At 54.7% G+C, this 22089-nt stretch overlaps 1 protein-coding gene across 9 annotated transcripts in view; it reads left to right on the top strand.

Annotated features, from left to right (window-relative positions):
• Window positions 1-22089, top strand: part of SCARA3 (scavenger receptor class A member 3) — a 52013-nt gene that overhangs the window by 3590 nt on the left and 26334 nt on the right. For 3 of the 9 annotated variants that reach the window (XM_065587368.1, XM_065587370.1, XM_065587369.1), the window contains exons 2-4: window positions 458-604; window positions 16658-16714; window positions 18219-18338. In XM_065587368.1, coding sequence (XP_065443440.1) covers window positions 493-604; window positions 16658-16714; window positions 18219-18338 — 289 coding nt within the window. In that variant the 5' untranslated portion in view covers window positions 458-492. Of the gene's footprint in view, window positions 1-457; window positions 605-5941; window positions 6643-7348; window positions 7514-15118; window positions 15330-16657; window positions 16715-17884; window positions 18039-18218; window positions 18339-22089 lie in introns of those variants that run through there. The other 6 variants (XM_065587375.1, XM_065587374.1, XM_065587371.1 and 3 more) reach the window with 6 other exon arrangements.

Below are 22089 nucleotides of genomic sequence, written 5' to 3' on the forward strand. Positions count from 1 at the left end.
CACTTCACTGCCCCTTTCCTCTCTCACCCTGCCCCTCGCCGGGAGCTAGGATCTCCGATGGCTCCTCTCTGCCACAGGTGCCTTAGGAGAGATTAAAGGGCCCGATCCTGCTCCCCTGCAGAGCTCACCTTTGCCTGCCCATTCCCTGTCTCCGGCTGCTGGTCTCTGTCTAGCTCTGGGGTCTCATGCAGTGACTCGGCCCGTTTGGCCATCTAGGGATATGTTACCGGGGACGATGCTACACGGTGCTCCTTCTTCCAGCCCCCTTTGCCCCGGACAGATGGGCCAGGAAGAGCATCCCCCTTTGGGAAGGGGGAAACTGAGGCCCAGAGTTAGTGGTAGAGCTGGAAATAGAACCCAGGAGTCCTGCCCTCCCTCCATTAACCACAAACCCATTCAGGCCTCTCACTACCATCTACCTCTTCTCCCTTCCCTTCCCTTCTTTCTCTACCCACAGCCTTCTCCTCCATCCTCCCATAGCCTCTCCAGCCAATGTCCCCAGTGGCTCCCCATGGCCCTCTCTTTGCTGTGTGCATCACCTCCCCAGGCGTATCTCCCGCTCCACAGCTTGTGCAGCCAGATCCCGGCTCCCTGGGGCTAGCAGGTAAGTTGTGCTCCTTCCTCCCTGCTCCTTGCCCTTGTGTATTGAGAGACGCAAGGTGTGTGTGTGGGGGGGGGGGGGGGGGGGAGACACACAGAAGGGATGGCACAGCAGCCCTTAGGAGGTGGGTGGCTCATTCCCAGGTGAGTGAAGTCCTGGAACAGCCTTCCAAGGGAAGATATGGGGCAAAAACCTAACTGGCTTCAAGACTCAGCTTGATAGAGGGGATGGGATGATGAGACTGCCTACAATGGCATAAAGAACAGGAGTACTTGTGGCACCTTAGAGACTAACAAATTTTGTGGCCCATCAGCGACAGCTAGCAAAAATCCCCAGTGGCCAGAGATAGGACATTAGATGCGAAGGGCTCTTCTACTCCAGAGAATTCTTTTCTGGGTGTCTGGCTGGTGGGTCTTGCAGACATGCTCAGGGACTGACTGATCGCCGTATTTGGAGTCAGATTGGCAGTGAGTGGTGGTTGTTTTTTTCTTTCCTCTGTGTGTGAGCACGGGTCACTTGCAGGTTTAAATTAGTGTACATGGTGGATTCTCTGTAACTGGAAGTCTTGACATCATGATTTGAGGACGTCAGTAACTCAGCCAGAGGTGGTGGGTCTATCACAGGAGTGGGTGGGGTGAGGTTCTCTGGCCTGCAACATGCAGGAGGTCGCACTAGATGGTCATGATGGTCCCTTCCGGCCTTAAAATCTGAATCTGAGTCACAGTTCAGTTCACCTGTACTTCACCCTTATAGGCACCCACTGTTGGGCTTCTAATTCCCAGCCATCACCTCTCTTGGGTGGAGACCCACATCTCTCTCCCTCCTGACCAGGGTTTTCCCAGGCTGCACACTTCCCTGCCTACACTGCGATATCCCCAGCAAGCCAGACTGCCTGAACAGCCCAGGGTCTGCGCTTTGCTCTCTCTTCAGAGGCCATAAAGAGTGTAATTGCCCCCAGTTAGACGTGACCACCCTGCCCTTTCTAAGCAAGCGCCTTTATTCTTAAGGTGAAAGCATTACCAAGAAAACATCGTAAAGAGACTCCAAGAACCTACACTTGTGCTAACCAAAGATCACCCCAATTCCGTCAGTCCTTCCAGCCCCACCACAGCGTTTTGCAAGTTTGCCACAGCCTCAACTCAGTTTAGCTGGGCCGCTCGGCCTGTTTCTTTATATCACCTGGACCTTTGATCTTTAGGAACAGGCAATCCGCAGACAATCGCCCCTCTCAGGGGGTAGCTTCAAAGCCTGAGTTTTTGCGTAACCGGAGGTGGAAGTTTGCATTTGCATTCGCCTCCCGCTAGACTTTCCCCAGGCATTTGATACTCTTTGTCCCCAGAGTCCCTTTCGTCACTGTCGAGTCCTTTGAAGTTCAGAACGCTTCCCAGAGTTCCCGTCCCATTGATCCCCTGCAGAAAGGTTACATACGATCCTCGCCCACAGTAAAACACCCCCTTTGTATTTAGCACAATGGACTCCAAAGAGACTTAAACGTCGTTCAATAAGGTTTTCCAAGCAGCTTGCAGGAAACTGCCCCTTCTGTCACTCTGGGCAGGGCTGCGGACAGGGGATGCTTGGCAGATGCTCGGAGGCTGCACGTGGCTTTTTAACCCTTCTCATCTCTCCGCTGCACCACTTCTTTTTCCAGTCTTGCTGCCCTTTCTCCCTGCCCCACCCTCAGCCCTGCCTGCTTCAGGCATCTTCCCAGACCAGGAGGGCTCGGGGTCTTTGAGGCTGTTGGTAAATTTCATAATGTAACCCGCACCCACACGTAGACTTATATTAACTAGAGGGTGCCGTTAGGGGGCCTATACATTGCCCTGGCCCTTAGGTTCTAACCCAGTTCACCAGCCCAGCAGTGAAGCGACTGGGCCAAGAGAATATATAGGGTCTAACCCCATCCCTAACTAGCATAAATACCACATGTGAGTGGGGCTTTTGTTATAAAACGGGTGAGGCCTGATGGCACCTGTGTATAGGCCTGTGGTGTATAATGGTGCTTTGCGGTACGGGATCAAGTCATGTTCCGGCCAAACACTGCAGGAATCTGGGAACGCTTGGATGAAACTCTGCTGGTAACCTCCCCGGCTCAGGCTTTTGTCTATAATGACCTAGAACTGGATTGATTCCTCCAGCGCAACTTGCCTCCCCTAGCTCCTGAGGGAGCTTGGGATTGCGTCTGGATCTCAGTCATGGGGTTGGCTAAGCGTGCATCTCTTGGGAGATGGCTCCCTGGGCCGGTAGGGGTAGCATGCCCCTATGTCATGGGTTCAAATCCAGTCCAGCTTGGGCATCATGCAGCAGCTATTGATCAGGCAAAATTAGTCAGTGGGGTCTTGTTCGGGCCCTAGGAGAGAGGTGTCTGAGGCCCATATCCTCAGCAGTATTTAGGTGCCTAATTTATAGAATCATAGGATTAGAAGGGACCTGAGAGGTCATCTAGTCCAGTCCCCTGCACTCATGGCAGGACTAAGTATTATCTAGACCATTCCTGACCTGCTCTTAAAAATCTCTAACAATGGAGCTTCCACAACCTGTTTAGGTAATTTATTCCAGTGCTTAACCACTCTGACAGATAGGAAGTTTTTCCTAAAATCCAACCTAACCCCTGTGCTGCAATTTAAGCCCATTGCTTCTTGTCCTATCCTCAAAGATTAAGAAGACCAATTTTTCTCTCTCCTCCTTGTAACAACCTTTTATGTACTTGAAAACTCTTATCATGTCCCCCCTCAGTCTTCTCTTCTCCAGACTAAATAAACCAGATTTTTTCAATCTTCCCTCATAGGTCATGTTTTCTAGACCTTTCATCGTTTTTGTTGCTCTTCTCTGGACTTTCTCCAGTTTCTCCACATCTTTCCTGAAATGTGGCACCCAGAACTGGACACAATACTCCAGTTGAGGCCTAATTAGCGCAGACTAGAGCAGAAGAATGACTTCTTGTGTCTTGCTTACAACACTCCTGCTAATACATCCCAAAATGATGTTTTCTTTTTTTGCAACAGCATCACACTGTTGACTCATATTTAGCTTGTGATCCACTATGAACCCGAGATCCCTTTCCGCAGTCCTCCTTCCTAGGCAGTCATTTCCCATTGTGTATGTGTGCAACTGCTTCTTCCTTCCTAAGCGGAGCACTTTGCATTTCTACTTATTGAATTTGATCCTATTCAGATCATTTCTCCGGTTTGTCCAGTTCATTTTGAATTTTAATCCTGTCCTCCGAAACACTTGCAACCCCTCCCAGCTTGGTATCGTCCACACACTTTATAAGTGTACTCTCTATGCCATGATCTAAACCAGGGGTCGGCAACCTGCAGCACGCGGGCCAAAGGCGGCACGCGTACTGATTTTTAATGGCACGCTGCTGCCAGCCGGGGTCCCAGCCGCCGGCCCCGCTGAGACCGCTGCCAGCCTGGATTACAGAACCCCAGATCAGCTGCTTAGCCCGCTGCCGGTCTGGGGTTCTGGCCGCCGGCCCCTTGCCAGCCGGGGTCCCGCTGCTGGCCTGGATGGACAGAACCCAGGCCGGCAGTGGGCTGAGTGGGGCCGGTGGCCGGGACCCTGGCTGTCAGGCGGTGGTGGCCCGCTGCCGGCCTGGGGTTCTGTCTGCCGCCCGCGCTGCCGGTCTGGCACGCGGAACCTTTTACTGGCACGCGAAACCTTAAATTAATGACTTGGCACACCACTTCCCAAAGGTTGCCGACCCCTGATCTAAATCAATGGGAGTTATGTGCCTAAATACCTTTGAGGATCAGAGCTGAACTGCCCAGCCATTGCACCATCACAGGCCTGGTGCATGCTCAGCCCTAGAGCAGGGTCCCTCCAGTGGGGAGGTCCGTGCTGCCCACGCTGCGTCAGGGGCCTTTGGTCTGCAGAGCCATCAAGGGAGCACTGGACTTGAAGGCTGCGTTCTGTGCTCTCGCTTCCCTTTCCCACAGCAGAGGGCAGCACGGGGTCCCGCAGCCCTTCTCAGGTCTGGCTCCAAGGCTAGAGAGAAGCATGCAGCAACAGCATCCGCTTCTTTGCCTGGCTCCCATCACGTGTGGCGTTCCTCGCTGGCAAGTGGGGTCAGGCGTCCGCTGGGACCCTGCCCAGAGCAAGGAGGGCTCGCTGTGCCCAAGGTGCAGGCCCAGAGACACCAGCCCCCCAAATAGGAAGTTTAGGGTTCCCTGACTGTGGAGTCCAGGCCAGGGCTTAGGGAGACCCTGCACGGTGACACCAGGCAGCACGTATCATGAGTCAGAGAGAGCCACCAGGTCTCTCTGTGCCCAGCACCCCTGGTAGAGTCATGACAGCCTAGGCCTAGCTCTTCACCACCATGGGGGATTGCTACCTGAGACATCCCCTGGAGTTCTCAGCCTGGTCCCACAGCGTCCCACAAGCTGCCCAAGTCCCCATTGCCCTGAATTCTGTGGGCCCCTGCCCAGAATCCCTTGCTGTTGCTCCAATACACCAGGAGCGTTGGTGGCTGTGCCATCTGGGGTCAAAGTCACCGCCAGAGTGCCTCGAAATCCGACCGTTTCCCGTGGCCACGGTGCACTCGCCGGCCCAAGCTGCCGTCAACGGACCGGCTCTGCCTCGTGAAATGCGCCGGGACTTAACTTAGACCCCCCAGGAAATAACCACATCGCCCTGCAGTCTTCTTCCTGTGCTTTGTGCACTTGTCACGAGTTGCTACAGACTGTAATTACTGGGGGGGGTCCCTTTGCAACCAGAAGAGCCCATTTTTAGATGCACCCTTGGATTCCGTCACCATCCCCAGCAAGTATTGGCAGGGTCTTGGTGAGACACTCCAGACGGGGGATTGCTCAGAGCAGGGAATCCTAGAAACCTGGAACCACAGGGTTAGAAGGGACCGCAGGGGTCATGTAGTCAATCCCCCTGCCAAGATGCAGGATTTGTTGTGTCTACAAGACACTGGGAACCACTTCCAAACTGGTTTGGGTGCCAGTTCCCCAAAAGCCATTGCTAAACGCCGGTGACTGTGCGCCACTGGCTAGAACAGCACATGTGGGAGCCGCTCAGCGGGTGAGGAACTGAAGCTGCCCTTTCTCTGCGTGCCAGCCCCTCCGCTCACGTGCTGAGCGCACGCTGCAGCAGCAGCAGCGAAAGGGTTAACGTGGTTCCCCTTTCCCCGTCTCTGCGGCCGACCGACCCAGCACCCCAGATCGGAACATCGTTCCCCCAAATGCCCCGTTGGCCCCTATTTCTGTAAATGGACTGACCCAGGAACCCAGCTCGGGAAACCTGCTCTCCCCAAGCCAGGTGCCAGCTCTCCCCAAGCCCGTGATTGGCAGGACCAGCATCACTAACCCAGCTCCCTCCCCCCTGAATGTGGGTCTGAACTGGATCCCAACTGCCCCCCATTTCTATAGACGGGCAGACCCAGCCCCCCAGCTCCAAACACTCCTGGAGTTTTGTAGACGCTCAGAGCCAACCGAACTTTGCAGCTAGTGAAACCCCAGCTCTGGGGAGGCCCCTTCCCCACCCCAGCTGCCCTCCGCTCCCCCTGCCCGGTTCCTCCCACCCGGCAGAGTCCCCGCTCTTTGCTGGAGCCTGGACATTTGTTAGCAATTAGGGCTGGCGGGAGGGAGCGGGGAGCAGCCTGTCTTCTCCAGCACATACTTTGTGTGTTGTATTCCGGCGGGCGGGCGAGCTCGGGCGGAGAGAACTCCGAGGCCGGCTCGCCCCAGGCCGCGGCCATGGGAGGAGTGGAGGCTGCCGGGGGAGACCCGCTGCTCGGGGTGGTTTTGAAATAGCGAGGAAGTTGATCTGGGCTCCCGACCAAGGAGCGAGAGGGAGAGAAGAAAGGGGGAGCCGGGAGGAGCCAGGATCATGCACTCGGCTCGTTGAAGCCCAGCAGGCCAGACGGGGATGCCCGCGAGGAGAGGCGACCCCGGTGCAGAGCGCTAAGCGGGGGAAGTGTCGGCAGGGAGGGGGCTGTGGGGCCTTTCCCATCCAGGGGCTGACCAGCCTCCCTTCCCGTGTGTTCCTCGCCCCAGAACCCGCTTGCTTGGACCCCTGTGAGAGGACCATGAAAGGTGAGTTCTGCGCCCGGGTACGGCAGCCCCTGCGAGGCACAGGGGCCCTTTTGTCTCCTGGCAGCCCCGGGCGAGGTGGGAGTATCTAGCCCGGGGCTAACGGCACTGGGGAGGCAGCTGGCCGGGAATGGACCCAGTGAACTGGGAGCGCTGAAAGTCGGGAGGTTGAGGAGAGACAGGCAGATTCACAGATCCCAAGTCCGGAAGGGACCCCCTGTTCTGAGCCTCCCTGTCTAACGGAGGCCAGAGAACCTGCCCTGGTATCGACACAGCATTAAATTCAGATACAGAATTGGGGACAGCAAGGGAGGCAGCCGGGATGGGGGAGAGGGTTTGGGAGCAGAGAGGGGAGGGGGCAAGGGATAGTTTTGTGGGACAAGGTGGGGAAGGGGCTGAGAGGTGAGAAATCCCCTCCGACCAGCCCCTCCCTGTCTGTCCCAACCCCCCTGCTCCGTCTGCTTGTGGCAGGATCCTGAAGAGGGAGCCCCCAGCACGGATCCAGGGCTTCCCCCATCCCTGTGCCAAGGATGTCGTCCCCTCAGTGCAGTGCGTGTCCCCGGGGACTTGTGCAAGATCAGCCGCACGAGGAGCTGCCTCCCCGTCCCCCCGGGCCAGCCGCTGTCCCTCCCAATCAGCCCAGCCTGTGTGCCACCGGGCAGCGGTGAGCAAGGATGCTGCTAGTCACCCTGCCTGGAGGGATACATCCTTCCTGGTGCGCAGGGGAGCACGTGGCAGGCTGCCAGCTCCGGGACGGGGATTGGGAGTGAGTCTGTTCCGCGCCTGAGTACTATGGGGACAGAGAGAGATTGATCCTGCGCCCAGCGCAGCAGGAGTAGGTGGATGGATGGATTCCAAGGGACAGAGAACCAAGGTCAGGAGAACAGCGTGGAAGCTTCTCTGATTGCATCTTAGCTCACGGGGATTTCTGAGTGCCCGCCTGGTATCTTCACCCCTGCTTAGAGACACTGGAGAGCATTGCGTACCCCCGGAGCGGGCTGCTTAGAGAGCTGAGTAGCAGGTTTGGAAGGTCCTAAAGCCACAGTTTCCCTGCCTAGGAAGGTTAGTACAGGAGAAAGGGTTAGCGATTGTAACGTGGTTGGATGCCATGATAATGGGTAAGGACCTGACAGCCACATGGGAGGGTTGGCTCAGCCTTTTGTCTTTTCAAGGCAGAGAAACCGAGTTCCGTGCAGCAGGGTCCCTCCACCCCAGAGCGGGCCGCATTTCAGGCTTGCTGCCTGTATACAATGTGTAAAGCTCGCTAGGGTGAAAGGCAGAGTTTAGGGTGATGGCGGTGGCTGATTCTCATTGGAGCAGGTCCAGCCATTCCCCCCCCACACACACACCCTGCAGCTGTAACGCAGGCGCTTGCAGGGGACCTGAAAGCAGTGGGCACTGGCTCATGGGGAAATGGGGGGCAGCCTGGGCATGTTCCAAACTGGCTGCCCAGAAATAACCAGCCGAGGGCCGAGAGTTCCAGCTAAACCGTAAACTGGCTCCCATCACGCCGTCAGACGGTAAATATTTGAGCCGCTCACCGTGATGCTGCGTGTGATGGAGAGTCAGAGGGCAGCTTTCCTGCCTTGGAAAATGACATGTGCCCGGCTGGGCTCCGACAGTCCCTTTCCAGGACTCTCCTAGTTTTGTAAAGGAGACGGAGTTTTATAAGCTGTTGCTAAATGCGACCCGGTCAGAGGCTGAAATTCAGGCCTCGCTGAAGATCTGTTTGCAAAGCCTGTGGAGTCACACATGGAAAACTGGGTTAATTTAGCGCTCGAGAGCATTTGCTCAGAACACCGCGAGCATTAAAGAGGAATCCGGAGCGCAGGTCTGGAAAACCTGCCTTACAATGAAAGAATTCAGGAGCTCGGTCTGTTTAGCTCATGGAAGGGAAGGCTCAGAGCGGTGACTGAATCAGGGTCTGTGTGTTCCTAGGCAGGGGGAAGATCTCTGATATTAGGGGGCCCTTCAAGCTACTGGCAAAGGCAGAACAAAGTCTAATGACTAGGAGTAGAAGCTAAGGCCAATTGAAGGGTAATTAACCATTGGAACGATTTACCAAGGGGTTGTGGTGGGTTCATAGAATCATCGGAGTGGAAGGGACCTCAGTAGACAATCTAGTCCAGTCCCCTGCACTGAGGCAGGACTAAGTTTTATCTCTCAAACTTCATTGCATCGTGACTTCCTTTTGATAATAAAAATTACGACATGGCCCCAGGAGGGGGGACCGAAGCCTGAACCAGCCCGAGCCCCGTGTTGTGTGTGTGTGGGGGGAACAAAGCCGAAGCCCAAAGGCATCATTCCCAGGCAGGGGCCTGTAATCTGAGTCCCGACGCCCAGGGCTAAAGCCCTCGGGCTTCGGCCCCGGGCGGTGGTGCTTGGGCTTCAGCGACGGCCCCAGCAAGTCTAAACCCGACCAGACCTGCTAACCTCGTTAACATGGGGTCCCGACCCACCATTTGAGAACTGCTGATCTAGACCATCCCGGCCACGGGTTTGTCTAACCTGCTCTTCAAAACCTCCCTTGACAGAGATTCCACAACCTACCTCAGCAATTTATTCCAGTGCTTAGCTACCCCGACAGGAAGTCTTTCCTACTGTCTAACCTAAATCTCCCTTGCTGCAATTTAAGCCCATTGCTTCTTGTCCTGTCCTCGGTGGATAAGGAGAACAATTTACCACCCTCCTCTTTGTACATACTTAAAGACCGTTATCATGTCCCGCCTCAGTGTTCTCTTCTCCAGACTAAACAAACCCAACTTTTTCAATCTTCCCTTGTAGGTCGTGTTTTCTAGATCTTTAATCATGTTTGTTGGTATTATCCACAGACTTTATCAGTGGACTCTCTATGCCATTATCCCAATCATTTCTGGAGATATTGAATAGAACCAGAACCAGACCCAGAATAGATCCCTGTGGGACCCCACTCATTATGCCCTTCCAGCCTGGCCTGGACTATTGATAACTTCTCTCTGAGTATGATTTTCCAACCAGTTGTGTACCCACCTTATAGTAGCTCCATCTAGGTTGTATTTCCCTAGTCTGCTCATGAGAAAGTCACGTGAGACAGTATCAAAAGTCTTCCTGAAGTCGAGCGTTATCGTATCTCCGTCACTGGCAATTTTTCAATTGTGAGTGGATTTTTTTTAAACAGCCGCTCTAGTTCAGACAGGAATTAGGGCCTGTGTGATGCAGGTCAGACTAGATGATCACAACGGTCCCTGCTGGCTTTAAAATTTGCCATTCTCTGAGGCTAGGCAACATCCACACCCAACCTAGCATCGGGACACAGACAGACCACTCACTCCCCCACGCTCCCTTTCAATTCAACCAACAGGCAGCTTCAGCCAAAAAAGCGAACAGAATGCTGGGAATAAATAAGAAAGGGTTAGATAATAGGACAGAAAATATCATGTTGCCTCTGTATAAATCCATGGTACGCCCACATCTTGAATACTGTGTGCAGATGTGGTCGCCCCAGCTCAAAAAAATATATTGGAATTGGAAAAAGTCCAGAAAAGGGCAACAAAAACGATTAGGGGGTATAGAACGGGTTCTGTATGAGGAGAGGTTAATAAGACTGGGACTTGTCAGCTTGGAAAAGAGACAGCTAAGGGGGGAAATATGATTGAGGTCTATAAAATCATGACTGATGTGGAGAAAGTAAATAAGGAAGTGTAATTTACTCCTTCTCATAACACAAGAACTAGGGGTCACCCAATGAAATTAATAGGCAGCAGGTTTAAAACAAACAAAAGGAAGTATTTCTTCACACAGTTCACAGTCAACCCGTGGAACTCCTTGCCAGAGGATGTTGTGAAGGCCAACACCATATCAGGGTTCAAAAAAGAACTAGATATATTCATGGAGGATAGGTCCATCGATGGCTATTAGCCAGGATGGACAGGGATGGTGTCCCTAGCCTCTGTTTGCCAGAAGCTGGGAATGAGCAACAGGGGATGGATCACTGGAAGATTCCCTGTTCTGTTCATTCCCTCTGGGGCACCTGGCACTGGCCACTTTCAGAAGACCGGATACTGGGCTAGATGGACCTTTGGTCTGACCCAGTAGGGCCGTTCTTATGTTCAGTGCACACATCAGAGGACTGAAAATCACCCTTAATAATCCCAACCTCCCACTGCTACATTAGTTAATAACTTGAGGACCAGTATTATCTTCAAACTACACTCCCAGCTTCTCCACGTCCAATAAGTGAGCCAGAGAAGCAGTATAGAGTGGCAAGACTGCTCAGCGTGGCTCACCTTATCAGGAATATGGGTGTCTCCCATCCAATTTGCACGTCTAGTTGATATGAACTCATGCGCCCCATTTCATACGTGTTCATAATATGCTGTCCAAGGAAATAACCAAGGACCTAGGTCTGAGTTACGGTTGGGCGTTGGCATGTAATTTGTCACTTGCTTGATGCTTTGCGTGTCCCATTGGTACAGTGTTTGGCTTGGCCTCCTCAGATGTGTTCCTGGATGGATGCAGAGAGAGGAGATAGACCTGAGAGGGGAAGCATGCCTAATGGTTAGGCCACAGACAGGGCATCACAGCTGCTGGATTCTAGTCACAGCCCTGCCATTGACCTTACTTTGTGGCCTTGGGCAAGTTATGCCTCCCCTTGCCTCAGTTTCCCCATCTATGAAATGGCAACAATGACGCTGGCCTCCCAGTAGGGGGCTGGGAGGCTCCATGTTTGTCATAACAGCCCTTTGCCATCTTGCGGTGGCAGTGCTGCGGAAACGCAAAGCATTAATCTTTGTGGTGGCAGTTTGCGTCTGGGATGTTTCAGATGCGAACGCTAAAAGGGACCCTTTATGATCATCTAGTCCCATTCCTGCTGGCGGGAATCATCGGCAGAAACCCCTCTTCTCTCTCTGGCTATGTGCGGGGAGAGCACAGTCGGAGCTCTGCTGGAAGGAGCAGGTATGTTGTACCCCGGAATCGGTAATGGTCAGGGCTTGCTGCGGCAGGGCATCTGGCTCCAATGACCGAGGCCAAGCACCAGGGTTAATGCCAGGGCAAACTGACCTCATGGCTCTCAGGTGATTACAACCCGCTTTGGCCTGGCCTCCCAGCTTGGCACCGTGCCCTGACGCCACTGAGAGGCGGGGTGTGCCCATTCAGGGCTTCAGGCTGCCTTGATCTCTTACATGGAGGGGGGACAGGAGGTGGAGGAGTAGGATGGTGCCGCCGGTGACTGTGGGCTCTGTGTGCACCCTAGGGAGATCTCTGGTGAGATCACAGGAATCAGCAGAGCACCAATCAATTGGCTTTTTGATTCAGTCACAACCAGGAGACCAGACTGTCTTGCTGGGTTGATTTGTTAAAAATACCTGACTGACCACACATTAATATAATCACAAACAGGTTTAAACCCACAAACATTAAAATCTTGTATACAGATAGTTTCCTCTCCCCTCCTGGGTGTGTGTTTGGTAACATTTGACCTTGCTTAGAGATCTGGTGTTGCAAAGAGAGACGTACGAAATTTGTGTGCAGGAACCTGTAAACGTGCAGACCTCACCCAGTTTTGCGAGTGGTTATAAAGCCACACTTGGGCTGGGTGCCCTCGCAATGTGGGTGTTGTGCAATCCACAGAGGATAAGCGCTTACTACTGGCACCAGATAATGGAGTTACTCCTCTAGCTTAAGTCTGTGGTTTGGTGCTGAAGGTTGTTGGTTCAAACTAAGCTCTTGGACCATGGTGCAGGAGAGCTGTTCCATCTTGTGACCCTAGACCTAGCTCAGAGCAAACCTGCAACTGATTTATGGATTCACATCCATTAAATGGGCTTGTTCTCAGCTCACCATTCTTAATAATTCCCAGCGTTCTGTTCACTTTTTTGACTGAAGTTGCCTGTCCGGGTAGCGTTTCCAGATTCCTGCAGTGTTTGGCTACCTGGTCGGGTGGGAGAGAGACACGGGTCTCGGCCCAGAGAACTGGGAGCCGGAAACTTTAAGTGGGTGCCCTCGAGGGATCCCGGAGGGGAAATACAGGAGCAGTTACCCTGAACCTCTGACAACATCCAACAAGGGGAGCATGTTGTAGCGGTGATGGCACAGATAAGAACTGGGCTAAGACTGTCCAGATCGTCCTACCCAAAATCTGACGAGAATGGCTCTCAGCCACTCTGCCGCTGGCCTGCGTCTAGAGAGGAAAGGCTCCCATTCCCTGTCCCTGATCCGGACCCTGTGAATTTCTCCCTGCAGGGTATTCAGTGACGCTCTCCTTTGGCAACGCGAGGGCTGGCTGCTGGAGTGTTATAAAGCACCAGTGTAGCTCTTCTGATGTCAGCGGGGTTAGTTACTCCTGAATTACATAGGTATAAGTAAAAAGAACAAGGAGTACTTGTGGCACCTTAGAGACTAACACATTTATTTGGGCATAAGTTTCGTGAGCTAAAACGCACTTCATCAGATGCACGGAGGTATAAGTGAGAGCAGAATCAAGCCCTGTGTCATTGTCAGTTCTGCATGGTTCATGATTCTAGGGCCGTGTGAGAGAATCACAGCAGAATTTGTAAACCTCAAAACCTGCAGGTTTGACGTTTCCTGTAGAATGAATAAAAAGCAGAGTTGGTCACAGAATGAATCTACTCACAGATGGCCTTTGTCCATAGAAAGCTATTGCAAATATCACATTTTTTCCTCCATTATTTTTGTGCGCTTCTAGTTTTGATACGAAACCTGGGGATTTTGACAGAGTTTTGCACTTTGAGATTAGAGCTTTGGGACAGAGCCAAATGCAGATCAAAACTGCAGCAGGTTTTCATAACCCCCGTATTGCAGAACTTCCCCAGGCCCTGGTTAAGGTAGAGGATCTTTTTTTAGCCTTTTCAATTTCACTTCCAAGCAGTAAATAACAAATTGTTTTTTCTTCCCGGTCCTAGAATTCTGGCTTTGCCAGGGGATTCAGCCACTCAGCATGAAACTGACTCTCAGCTATTTGCATAGTGTGATCCTATTGGCTAAACAGTCCTGTTTCATGGTAATTACATCAAAGCCGTGAGATGCGGCTCTTTCATGTGCTAGAGATCTCAGTGGAATTTTTTTGGACTTATCTGCTAAGTAAATTTGGCTACATCCAAGGTTGACAGATGGTTCCTAGCCGTCATCTGATTTCCCTGGGCACTAGGACTGATCGGGAAAATCAATGTTCATCTAATTCCCTAATTGATTGGACACCTGTCTAGACCTTGGTAGCCAAGTGGGAAATTTCCCCAGTCTATAGAAAGACAGTGCAAATCCTAATTACATAAATCCCATTTAACTGCTGAGGGTTTTTTTTCCCCTACACCCTGTAATTTCAAAGAAACTCCAAAGCATGTTGTCGGAGTCAATGCAGCCTGTAACCGACCTATGACTGTACTTGGGGGGAATGCCAAGAATTGGGGTTCAGGACCAGAACAACGTACAAACTGTGCTCCAGATGAATGTTAATGAACACCACTTTTTATTACCTCCCGGGTGACATTCCAGCCTTAAAGGGGCACAGGTCATCTGTCTGCTGCAGAAACGCATCCCATCCTTTGGCTCTCTAAAGCAAAACATCTTGTCACGAAGAAGCCTCCAGACATGGAGTTGTCTAAAGTAAGATGCTTAGTCGGGATGAGACTAAACCGAAATCCTGTCTATGTTCAGCATTCTCTCCCAGGCAGCCCTGGAGTTGAGTGGGAAGCGGTTTGAAAGCACAGTCGGTATTTCACAATTGGCTCTCCCGTGTTCATGACCTGCCAAGGCGAAACCCCAGTCCAACCACCCTCAGAACCCACTTCCGAATGTTACGGCTCAGGAAATATTTGGAAGCAGATTAGGTCTCATTAGTCCCTGTATTCAATGCAGCGACTCGATGAGGAGGAGCTGAATTGTGCATATTATCTGCAGTGTCAGGGGAAATTAGACTCAGACGAGATCTCGTTTTTCCCCTTTCCTGTCCTGTGACCGTTCTCGTGTGAAACAAAACACGCCACAGAGGCAGCGAGCGGCCTGGATCACTCCTCGTCTATTTCACTCTTTCCTGGTCTTTGTGATTAATTTACCAGCCTCTCTGGGTCAAGGGGAGAAAGGAAAATGTGTCACCCTTTCCTCGGGGTGCATGTTTGCCCATGACAGCTTGTTGTATGTTTCCAAGAGAGATGGATTTGAGGGGTGAGGGGTTCAGATACAGGTGAGGTTTAGGGGGTCCCACGCATATGCCTTGGAAAGTGTCTTGCTGTCAGTACCCTGGGGTCAAAGATGCACATGTGCCCGAGTGCTTCCCCCGCAGTCCGGGATAGGCTTCAGTGCATTGCAGTCAGTGTCCAGGGGTTAATTAATAACCTCCAGGCTAGGCAGGGGCTTAGCAATTGTGTAACCGCAGTGATTTCCCCAGGCCTGGGAGGGTGCAGGTGGCACGTCCTCTCCCCTGGCGTTTGTTTAAATTGCAGGAGAGCCCAGGGGAATGAACGGCAAAGGGCAGATGAGCAGGACACTCCCTGGGAGCCCGGAGCACAAAGGGCGTGGAGAGCCAGGCCTTGGGGGTGGTGGAGGGGTCTGGGACAGGGCCCCTCTCTGACGGAACCGGCGTTCTGCACCCAGAGGGACGTCTCCTTGCGGAACGGGCTGGGAACGGTCCAAAGGAAGGGCCCTGGGACCTCTGTGGGAGCTAGATGTGATTAAGCCAATGCTCTGCCTTGAGGGTAAAGCTCCCCTGGGGGTGGGGTGGAGGAGGCAGGCGTGTCTGCCTGGGGGAGGTGCCCCCGGTTCATTCCCATGGCAAAGCGAAGGTCACTCCCACCAGGTTCCCGCCGGGCTGTCCGCATGCGAGCTGGATCTCGCTCCCCCTTTGCTGTCCCGCCCCAGTGACTCCTGGCTCCCAGCGCTTCAGAGCAGGGACCCGCTCTCTGCCGGGCGCTGCAGCGTGGGGCCCATTTACAGCGCTGCGTGAGGGCCGGGGTGTCACAGACTCCAGCCCTATGCCAGGGAGCAGGCGCTCCCCTTTCACCTCTTCACAGGCGGGCTGGGCGTGCGGGAGCGAGCAGGGCCATGTGTGCCCTTACTCCTGCCCCAGAGCCGGTGGCGGGGGCGAGGCAGGGAATGGGTGGTGCCTGCTCTCTGGCCAATGCAGCTGAGCTGGGAGCTGTTAATTTACGGCTAGTAAATTAGACCCAGAGTAAACGGTGGATTCTCTGTAACCTGGAGTTTTTAAACCATGGTTTGAGGTCATCAGTAACTCAGCCAGAGGTCAGGGGTCTGTCACAAGAGTGGGTGGGGGAGGTTCCGTGGCCTGCGAGGTGCAGGAGGTCAGACGAGATGATCATGAGGGTCCCTTCTGGCCTTAGAGTCTATGAGTGCTACGGGAGCAAGATGGGAATAGGGAGAGGATTGGGACTCCAGAGGTATCTCAGAGACACCACGGCTCTTGGGCTGCTCCTGGCCTGGCTCGGTTTCCACACTATCCCTGTGCCCAAAGGCACAATCTAGCCCTTGGTGATTGCCAACAGACAGAAGGGCTTTAGGACCCAGCAGTGTCTACAGGCAGAGGAGCAATGCTGGGAACGGGCCACACTCCTTCCCTATGGCTGAGCCCAAAGAAAACCTGTGGTGCATTGAACGGACAGCAGCTCGCTGTAGCTAACTGCAGCTGCTGCGAACGTTCGTCACTCGTTTAGAAACAAAACGGAGCTTGGACGGTGCGTTTTCCAAAGCACCTTGCCTGGGCGTCTTCCCACCTTCCAAAACGCCTGGCCCGCGTGGAAGCCTGAGGGGACTGAGCCCAAAGGAGTTTATTGGGTAGATCGTAACCATGGACCCAGCTTTGCACCTTCCACCGCCAGCCAGATTCTGCTGCCCCTACTCACCCCGAGTAGCGTCTTATCCACTGGAGCTACTTGTGGAGTAAGGAGCTTCGCAGGGTGGGGATGGGTGGCCCCTGGAGCGACAGGTTCTTCTGGCCCTCTGCCGTCACGGCTAGTGATTCCGGGGAGCAAAGTCAGGGAAAGTTCTGAAGCATCTGCCTGTCTTTCAGAAGAAGACCTCATTGGAGAGGACGACGACATGCCATCCTTCCGATACAGACCAGACGGTGAGGGCGCCGACCGGCCTGGGAAGTTCGGTGCATGAGAAGGCCCATCAGGTGTCGCCCACTCCATTCCCCGTGGGCAATGCAGGGATGCTCCCTAGATGCTCGCTCCACCTGGCAAGGCCCCGGGGCTGTGAAGCTCTGTACGGGGGAGAACTTGTAATGAGCCCAGGGGCCCATAACTGGGGGACGGAGGAAGTGCCTTATCTTGGGGAAGGGTTTGAGGAAGGCGACCGAGCAGAGTTTGTTCCCTGAATGGTGGCCTTTCCCCTCTGCTGGCTGGCAGGTGTAGAAGAGCAGAGACAGGAGTCGGTTGTAGAGACCGGAGTCTGGACGCGAAAGGACCCTGGGGTTCTCCAGCTCCCAGATTCACTCTCACAGCCTGGGCAGTGGCTAAGCCCTGGCCTGGGGTAGGCAGTCACAGAGGGGGGCTGCTGCCTGTATGTTGAGGGGGGGTCCCTGTAAAGTCCCACCAGCCTGAGGCATCTGTCAGTACCATCACCCAATGGAAGGGCAGGGACTGCCCCAGGCCCTGTGCTCCGGGCTTGATGCTCACTCTGGAGAAGGGAGCCCAGCCAGCTGGGTTCAGAGCCCTCGGGCAGCCTGGAGAACCCCGATCTCGCCTCACTTTGGTTAGAGGAGGCAACTGAGGAGAAGCTCGGGGCGGGCTCTGACAAGTGGGCTTGGCCCCTGTCTGGCTGGGACCCTGGGCCCAGGTTTTTAAAAGTCTTTAGGCACCTCAAGGTGCTTTAAAAAATCCCCCTTGGCACCCAGCTCCGTCTTGAGCTGCCCCAAGACCTGTACAAACCTGGCCCGCGTCATGGCCAGAGCAAATTCACCCAGGCCTAGTCCTAGGCCCCCCCAGAGTCAGTGGGAGCCTTTCCATTGTGTTCAAAGGACGTTGGCCTGCAGCCCTGTGTCCTGTCTGCCCCCAGCATTGGTTGTGCCCTGGCTGGAGCGGGCCGACAGCTCCTACCCCAAAGCCTGGGCCGTGCCAACCCATGGAACTGTTATCCCCGAGTGGGTGACTGCAGGTGGCAGGGCAGGATCCTTGTTCGTAGCCTTTGGAAGAGGGATGGGGGGGAGGGAATCTCCAAACGAAGGACACAGAGCCAGGAGGAGGCAGAAACGCTGCGTTTTTCCTTTCTCTACAGCTCTGCCGTTACCTCAGGCTCCCGGCCTGGCCTTTCTGCTGTCAGTACCCAAGGGGACCCAGGCAGATGCCCTTAGATCTGGTGGACAAAATGGGTTGATTTCCGGGGGATCCTCCTTGAGTCTACCCTCTGCTTAAAGAGATCCACCGGATGGCGCTGCGCAGCCAGCTAATGTAAATAGGGGTAGCTGCCCCAGAGCTCACAACCGGGAGGGCGGTGTGTGGCAGGGCAGGGTCTGAGGGATGCCCCTGGTCCTGAGGTGCTGCATCCTTCCTGCCCATCCCCGGAGGGTGGACTCCAGGCCTTGTGCCGGAAAAGTCCAACCTTCCCTTCTCGCCTTTGTCCCTGTTCAGGCAGGACACGGACCAACTGCAGCCGGTGTCAGAAGAATCTGTCGCTCCAGACCTCCGTCAAAGGGTTGTACGTCTTCTGTGTCTTGCTGATCATCGCCGTGATGGTGCTGGCGTCCCTGGGTAAGCGCAGCCTCGGGGGACCCAACTCCCTTTTCCTTCCTGCCTGCCCCTCCCCAGGAAACACGAGCAGACCAGCGTAACATGGGCTTTCCCTGCCTGGGAAACCCACCTGGTCACCTGGGGGGTTGGAGGATTGTAATAATAATGATATTTAGCTCTTGAAATCCTCATGTCACAAAGGTGGGGGGAGGACAATCACCCCCATTTTACCCATGAGGAAACTGAGGCACGGAGGGGAAGTGACTTGCCCAAGCTCATGTAGTGGATCAGTGGCAGAGCTGGCCTAGAACCCGGGTCTCCTAACCCCAGTGCCCTAGCCACTCGCCTGCTCGGGTTCAGTATGCGTGTGCACCCCTGATACCACTAGCAGATGGAATCCAACCTGTTTTGCTGTGTGTCATAGCTCCTCTATTGCTAACAGAAATTCCCCTTTTGCTACGGCAGCATGGGCCAGGGCTTTGGGAGCAGAAGACTGGGTCAGACCAAAGGTCCAGCTAGCCCAGTATCCTGTCTTCCAGCAGTGGCCAATGCCAGGTGTCCCAGAGGGAATGAACAGAACAGGGAATCAGCAAGTGATCCATCCCCTGTCACCCATTCCCAGCTTCTGGCAAACAGAGGCTAGGGACACCACCCCTGCTTATCCTGGCTAATAGCCATTGATGGACCTGTCCTCCATGAATTTATTTAGTTCTTTTTGAACCTTGTTATAGTCTTGGCCTTCACAACATCCTCTGGCAAGGAGTTCCACAGGTTGACTGCGCGTTGTGTGAAGAAATACTTCCTTTTGTTTGTTTTAAACCTGCTGCCTATTAATTTCATTGGGCGACCCCTAGTTCATAACAATGACCAGCTCCAATCCACCGCCCGAACACTCAGAATTCAGTCCCACCCGGAGCCCCCTTATATCATAAGGGCTTCCCTTTGCCTCCTACCCTCACCATCTAGCTGTGTCCATTCCCTCGCTGTCTCTTGCAGGGCCAGGAGGAGAACCCAGGTCTCCAGTGTCCTGTGCACTAGAGCAGCCCCTGTCCAAACCAAGGCAGCGTCCAACCCCCTCTCCATCCCCTGATTCTCAGCGCAGAGCTCGTGGTCCGAGACCCCGCCAGCATCCCGGCAGGGCACCACTCACCAGTGAGCCTGGCATCTCGATCCTCTTGTGGCTGCTTCAGTGGGAAAGCAGCGCGGCTCCCTTGACCTGCAGCCCACCGGGGAGCAGAGATCCTGGAGAGCACGGCCTGAAGAAATCCCCAAGTCGCAGGGTGGGTTCCCGCCTCTCGCGACGAGCAAAGACCACCCACAGTCCCTCAGAGCCGTGGGCCAGCAGCAGCCTTGCCCGGGGAATCTCTTGTTTGGCCTGCGTGCCAGTTAAGCTCAGTCATTGGCATAGTGGTTTCCTTTGGGCTTTTTTTGCAGTGTTTTATTTTGGGCAGAGAGAGCTGCCAGATCCCACAGCCCTGGGTATCGGAGGAGCCTCTGCCTAAGCCCCGCTCTCTCTCCAGCCCTGAGGAGCTAAGCGTGGGTGGCCTGGAACAGCCCGCTCCTCCTCCCTGCTCTCCGGAAGGTCCTACACAGAGCACGTGTCACACCCCAGGCTTCTTCTCCCCAGCTAGGATGGGCCACCAGAGCACAGGTCTTCTCCATGGGCCCCTGCCATCTGGCTGGCCCTCTGCACCAGGGGAGTGGAGACTTGCCAGGCTGGTCCTGCAACACCAACCGGCTACAACGCTGACATGGTGATGCAACCTTGCCATGCTGTGCATCGGCTGCCCGTGGAGACCAGCCGGCAGGATCTCACCCAGCTGCTGTCTGCGCCGACACAGACACGCCCAAGGCACAGTGCCATTAGATAGGGCCTCACCCAGCACTGGGGCAAAGGGGCTTTCCCATCTCTGGGCATCCCCTCAGGGGCCTGGCACATCCCTTGGGCTCCAAGAAGCTAGCAGGGGGAGGGGCAAAGAGAGGATAAATCCATTAATGATTGTGAGGAGCCCAGATACTGCGGTGATGGGGGCCCTGCGAGAGATTAGAGAGAACAAACAAGTTGTTTCATCACAGACGGAGAGATGGGGCCAGACCAAGAGCGGGATCCAAACTCACCCCCTTCGCAGTAGAGCTCCGTGCGGGTGGAAACTTGGAACTCAGGCCTGGCCGGGCCCATCTGGGTCATCGAGTCTGGGTCCCTGGTCTCCTGGGCGTCCCCAGCCTGGAATCCCATTTGTACACTTGACAAGCTCCGTCTTCAGCCCAGCGAGGTTGTTAATCCCGTGTCTCTGCAATGGGTCAAAGCAGAACCTAGCACCCTCAGCCTGGGGGGCGCCAAAGCCCAGATCTGAACCTGAACACGCCCAGTGTCGGGGCTGACTTAACGCGCTTGAGCCAGCACTTCAGGCTGGGACCTCTGATCCAAACCCAGAACGTCTCCTGACCCCATCTGCCCACCAGCGCCCGTCCCTTCTCCCCTGGCCTGCCGAGCCCTGGGGCAGCAGCTCAACGAACGCCCCAGCGTAGGTGACCTTTCCCGATCCGTAACCTTTCCCTTTCCCAACTCCTGAAGAAGGGCTGGCTTCCCTTGGCGGGTCTGATTCCAGCCCGCTCTGGGCTCCTTGCCCATCCCACACTCCAGAGCGGCAGGAGGCCTTTGGCTGCCGCTCCCATTTGTCAGCCCATGAAAATGGCCTCCATAATCAGGTTTGGACGGGAAGAGGCCCGCCACAGAGCAGGGATACAGGAGAAGCTCTTGGCAGAGGGAGGTGATGCAGGCGACAGCGTTTCTGGCTCGCTGGGCAAGGGTTGGAAACGCCAGGTGGTCCTTTGTATGAATAGCGGGAGTGGGCCAGACCCCCAGCCGCCACACAGCTCCCCCCGGCTGAGTGTGCAACCCCGGTCGAATCCCGCCCACCCGAAGGATTCGAGCCAACCGTTTCCAATGCTGGCTCCGCTTTCTCCACCCCTTCCTATGCTCCAGCGATGGCTGGCCGCTCCAGCGCCTTGGAAGGTTTCCCATGTGCTCAGCGCCCATTAAAAATGGACATTCCCTGCTCATGTTCATCACTTGTAAATTACATCTGGGAGGAAATCAGTAGAGGGAGATGGATGGGGACCCGCCGCCGCCCCTACTGGAAAGTTTAAGCAGCACCCAACGTGGGAATGGCTCCTGCCCCGGGGGCCAATATTCACCCCCCACCCTGCTGTCTCTTACCAGGGACGTGGTCTGGATCAGGTCTGTGCTGAGCTGCGCAGACCCCGGTGCCCATCCCCAGCGGCTGATCCGATTGCAGGGTCAGACCTGCCTTAGCCATACCATAGACACGCGGTAAGAAAGGCAGAGGGGAGAGGAAGAATCTGCCCCAGGTTTAGGGTTAGGCAGATTCTCATGCTTCAGAGCTTCCACTGGTCGCCTGCAGGGGTCAGGAAGGGATAGTTTCCCCCTCAGTGTATTCTGGTTTGGGGGGTTTTTTTTGTCTCCTTCCTCTGAAGCCCCAGGGCTGGCCACGGCTGGAGAGGGGTTTGGTGGGCAGGTGCTGGGTGGGGCTCGTTGCCTGGGATACACAAGAGGTCAGGTAGATGATCCGGCGGTCCCTTCTGGCCTCAGGCTCTACAATGGGTGTAGGGTGACCAGATGTCCTGATTTTATACGGACAGTCCCGATTTTTGGGTCTTTTTCTTATATAGCCTCCTATTACCCCCCACCCCCGTCCCGATTTTTCGCACTTGCTGTCTGGTCACCCGAGATGGGTGGGACGCGAGATTT

Source organism: Chrysemys picta, chromosome 3 (assembly GCF_011386835.1).
Source record: "Chrysemys picta bellii isolate R12L10 chromosome 3, ASM1138683v2, whole genome shotgun sequence".
NCBI classification, from domain to species: Eukaryota; Metazoa; Chordata; order Testudines; family Emydidae; genus Chrysemys; species Chrysemys picta.